Source organism: Phaethon lepturus, unplaced genomic scaffold (genome assembly GCF_000687285.1).
Source record: "Phaethon lepturus isolate BGI_N335 unplaced genomic scaffold, ASM68728v1 scaffold49766, whole genome shotgun sequence".
NCBI lineage: Eukaryota > Metazoa > Chordata > Aves > Phaethontiformes > Phaethontidae > Phaethon > Phaethon lepturus.
The window spans coordinates 21,583-26,514 of record NW_010547868.1 but is presented as its reverse complement, the minus strand read 5'-3'; the positions used below and the strand labels follow the sequence as shown (position 1 = coordinate 26,514).

The following is a 4,932-nucleotide window of genomic DNA, read 5'->3' as shown; positions in this document are numbered from 1 at the left end:
CTGGTGCCGCCAGCGGGGCGGGCAGGGTGTGCGGGTGCCGTTAGCTGTGGGCGCTTCTGAGAAGACGCAGCCAGTGAGGCTGTGAAGCCACTTACCGACCGAAGCGGGAGGCGTACCGGCGTGGCCGGGTCCGGCCGCGGTGTTGGCCCTGTTAAGGGTTGTCTTTATGCCGTCCTCGCTTTCCAGCTGCGGCACTGGCCAGAACACTGCGAGTCGCTTCATGCTGTCAGAGCACAAGTGCTTTAAAACACAGCTGTCCTGGAAAATAATCCGAAGGAAGCATTTGTTAGAGGAAACTTAACAGTTTAATAAATTATTCTAGCATTACCGAAACCTGAAAAGAATTGCAGTCTTTCAGCATTATGTCACAGGGAAAACGCTCTTAGCAAATTATAAGCTAGATGGGAATTGAACTCTGGAGTCCTGATTAACCAGGTGTATTGTATGCTTCACTTGCATGTGCCGCTGCCCAATCCACAGACCGGATGTTTTCCTCTCGGGAAGGATATCGGTAGGATTGAGAACTAGAAATTGAACTGCTTTAAAAAAATATATCGATTGATGTGTTCAGTTTTAATAGAAATCCTGTTAAAAAATGAAGGTGTCCAACTTTGTGTCTTGATTATGTTTTGGCAGTCACCCCTGGGAAACGGTAACGACGGCTGCCATGCAGAAATACCCGAACCCCATGAACCCCAGTGTGGTTGGAGTCGATGTCCTGGACAGACACATAGACCCTAGTGGGAAGTTGCACAGCCACAGACTCCTCAGTACGGAATGGGGAATACCCTCCATTGTGAAATCCGTATGTATTGTACTGCACAGCTTGAAAAGGATACCAGAGGGTAGGGAAGCTTGTGAACCAGGTGTTGTAATAGACGTGTATTGTTTCATAACTTCAATAGTTTAAAAATACAAGCATTTATCTATCAGGAAAGCTCAATGGCAGCACACATAGTGACTTCCTGATAGACAAAATTGCCTAGATTCTAGATTGCTTCCATCTTGAAAATGAGATCTACCTCAACAGTTTTATTTTAAGCTAAACCCTAATTTTGTTGTCTCAGCATCTGTTCAATACAATAACCACTACTGATGCAATTATAGACACTAAAAAAATCGCAATTGTTTAGCATAATTAATTCCATATATGTTTGCCTGTCTTCTAGCTCATTGGCACATGTAGAACAAAGACATATATTCAGGAGCACTCTGTTGTTGACCCAGTGAAAAAAACAATGGAGCTTAAATCCAGTAATGTAAGTAGCTGTGTTTATGTAATTGAAATAGATTACAGATTAGAAGAATTCCTTGTAAATTTTTAAATCTTGAAATTAAAATTGCATTAGAACAATACAAGCTAAAGGTTTAAGTAATGTGTTTATAGTGACTGATTCTACTTTTCAGAAAGGAGCTACTAGGTTTTTCGAACTTGTCAGGACTGAAGCATCTTGAACATACTGATGAGCAGGAGAGCAGTAGTTTTCAGGGTTTTTTTGGCAGGGGGTAGGAGGGGTGTTAAGACAAAAAATTTAAAAGCCATTTGGGGTACACTGTCACCATTTCCTAATCATGTAACGTTTTGCTCTTTGTACTGTTCCATCTGTCTGATCCCACTGTTGAAATGTTCCTATAAATGTGGTAGTGTATATTGGTAAATGATCCAAAAACTTAAGAGAACTAAATCAGCAAATGCTTAACTTGAAGATTTTTCTATCTTGTTCTGCAACCCTAATACTTGCAGGAAAAGTACAATGTTTAAATCAGATATAAGCATTAGTTTTGCATCTCAGTTTTATTTACTGCATTCCTTTACTATTTTTATCAAAGAGTAATCTTGTCTTACATTCTACAGATTTCATTTACAAACCTAGTGTCAGTAGATGAGAGGCTTGTCTATAAACCACACCCTCATGAACCAGACAAGTAAGTACCTCTTTGTTCCGAGATTGCCCTGAAGTAGTGCATACTTTGGCTTTGAAAATTCCCATGGTTTCCCTTGAACAGAAGATGAGGCTTACATCACCTTTGTTATGGTGACTTGTCTAAAAAATAATTAAATGGACTGTCATTTTCTCTAGTGACATTGCTTCTGTAGAGCACTACTGGGAAACCTACTCTTACACTATGACAGAGTCCAATTCAGATCAGCTTTTCAGGGAGTTGTCCTGTGTCCTATCTGTAACTAAGTTTGTACACGCCTTCAGTTATCAGCTCCTTATTTCCGACCTCTTTATCAGCCTGAGCACAGAATCTGCACTAGAGGCACATTTATCTGCCTCTGGTCTACCATTTTAGAAGTTTGGGGTTTGGTTTGGTCCAAAGTGTAAAGGCAACTTTAGAGCTTGCCGAGTCTATTTTCTTGAAACTAGTGGTAATTCTCAAGGAATCCTTCTAGGGATTCTAACACAAGAGGGTTTTTTTCTGTCATCACAGTCAGAAATGTTAAATCCCTATTGTTGAAGGAGAGGGCTTAATACTGTTTTCCCCATATACCTTCATTCCATATCTGCTGTTTCCACTCTTAACTTGCTGCTGCTAAAGATGGAAGTAGTTGAGTGCCACAAAGGGACACCTGGACTTAGTGGGGACTCTTGGTTTTTATTTTACGAGTAGAAGCATAAAGCAGTTAAGCACTGTGGAAGTGGGTTGTGTTTACGGGGCAAGAAGTTCTGTGTTATACAGCAAAGCTGATGAGGGAATGTACTGATGATGTACTTGCTGGGGAGGAGCAGTTTCTTTCAGCAATGCATTCTTTTTTAAACTATTTAGAATAATTCAGTTTCCTGCTCTCTTGTTTCAGAACCATTTTGACACAAGAAGCAATAATATCTGTAAAAGGTGTCAGTCTCAGCAGTTATCTAGAAGGGCTAATGGCAAACACAATTTCATCCAATGCTAACAAAGTAAGTATGACCCTTTTGTAAAATGCGTGACCACTGGCTAAATGACAAAGGGAATAAAAATCTCTATTTTACTTTTTGGCTTTGTCTTAGGAAGGGTCTGCATAGTTCTACCACCTTTATTGTAAAGATTGAATGCTCAGTTTGCTGAACTTTCTCTTTTTTTCCTTCTTGTGGATGGAGATAATAAATATTATTGGCCAGCCTCTCTGAATCTTCACTGGAAAAACGTCACCACTCACTCAACAGTCTGGCACTGTCACTCTTTCGTTGCCCTCTTGATGCCACCTATTAGTTTTTGCTACTGAAAAAGGATATACATCCAGACAGACCTGAAGTAGTTATGTGGGAGTAATGGTGGTAGTAGTGATATTTTAGTTGAGAGTCTATCCTCTGGGAATCAAAAGTTGTCTTGAATTCAGCCTCAAGAGTAATAAAACAATCTGGATAAAAAGTCTTTTGTGGCTCATAACATGAGCACTGCTGACGTAAGGATTTTTTTTCATGAAATGTAAGGCAGTACATGTTCCTGCAGTTGCGTGTTCCTCCAGTTCAATAACGCCGGTTATTGAAGTAAAAATAGGAAGAGGCATGTATTTCTGTACCTTTTCTTCCTTTTTCAACTATTGTGTCTTTAGCCGTTTTCAGTAAGACAGGGTTTAACCTATTTCCTTACCTGCTACAATTTATACACTGATAAACTTTTCTTTAACTGTAGGGCCGTGAAGCATTGGAATGGGTAATTAATAGACTGAATGCTGAAATTGAAGAGCTCACAGCTTCAGCGAGAGGAACCATGAGGAATTCAATGGCAGCAGCAGCATTTGTAGAGAAATGATAGTAAATATACCTGTATTACTAATGAGGTTTAACAATCTGAAGCTTCTCTCCAAACCTAAATACATGGATCCTTTGTTATTTAAAGGTGTACCTGTATATTAGGTGTGTTTCAAATTTAATTTGGAGAAAAGCTGAATTCTTATTAATGAGGCTGATGTGCAAATATCATATATTAATGATATGTTAATATATTGATTCAGCTGGACCTAATTTTGGTTACAGATGAAGAAATAATTTTAAAGTATAGTTCCTGTATTTACACGAACACTAACTTATTATTTTTTCAGATATGAAATAGCCTCATTTAGTGATAAGGCTACATATGGTGGAGAAGACTGGCATGTTAGGTTAACTTCTGTGGAATTTTTATTTTTGTGTGACTTATGGACTACCTCTTTTGGGACCAAGCCCAAAATTAAGCAGAATGGTTTGTTCCAGCATTGTTCTGTTTGTTAATTTTTGATAGGTGTGTGATACAACTTGGTTTAATAGCAAGTTTATTACTTGACGCTTGAAATACAAAAGAATGTACAAAATATTTTTTGATAAGCTTTTTAACTTGTTTGACTGGTTGAGCTAACATGGTACTCAAACTGTTTTTCAGTCAATATCGGTAAAACATACAAAGTGTCTCTTATCTACTAAGACCTAAATTCTATTTCTAAATGTGACATTAATGAGCTGAGTGTGCAGTAACTTAAAATAAAACTTGTATCTTAAATTTCTAGAACAAGTATCTCAATTTCTAAAAGCCCATTAAATATAGGGGTACAATAACCACAGAGCCTTAAAATCTTGCAAGCTGCTAGGGCATCTAAGAATAGTAGGTGTTCACTTCAGAATTTCAAAGAATCACTTAAAGGACTAAAAAACCTTTGTGAAGTGAGCTAAAGGGTACCTAAACGTAAGAGGAAGTGATACTAAAGAACGTTAATGATATACTCATTAACTTGATCATGCTCCAAAAATAACCTGTTACATCAAATGAATATTGTGTTGTCCTTTAAATTAAACATAGTGCTCTAAGTTCCAGAAGGTCCTTTACCTTTTGAACTAATTTGCTCACAATACAAGGCTTCTCAAATGAAAACCTTGAGAATAAAAAGTTTTCTACAGTTTGTGTTTGTTTCTGGGTACTCACTGTGGATTCTTGGTACTGTCACCAGTCATTGGCTGTGGGAACTTAAAG

General features: G+C 38.2%; 1 protein-coding gene across 1 annotated transcript; it reads left to right on the top strand.

The window, feature by feature from the left end:
• Nucleotides 1-595: 595 nt before the first annotated feature.
• On the top strand, nucleotides 596-4,035 carry SLMO2 (slowmo homolog 2 (Drosophila)). The gene is given in 6 exon segments (XM_010289767.1): nucleotides 596-805; nucleotides 1,170-1,259; nucleotides 1,856-1,926; nucleotides 2,804-2,906; nucleotides 3,622-3,688; nucleotides 3,691-4,035. Coding segments are annotated over 6 exon segments (696 nt in total). The 3' UTR covers nucleotides 3,846-4,035.
• The last annotated feature ends 897 nt before the right edge of the window (nucleotides 4,036-4,932 follow it).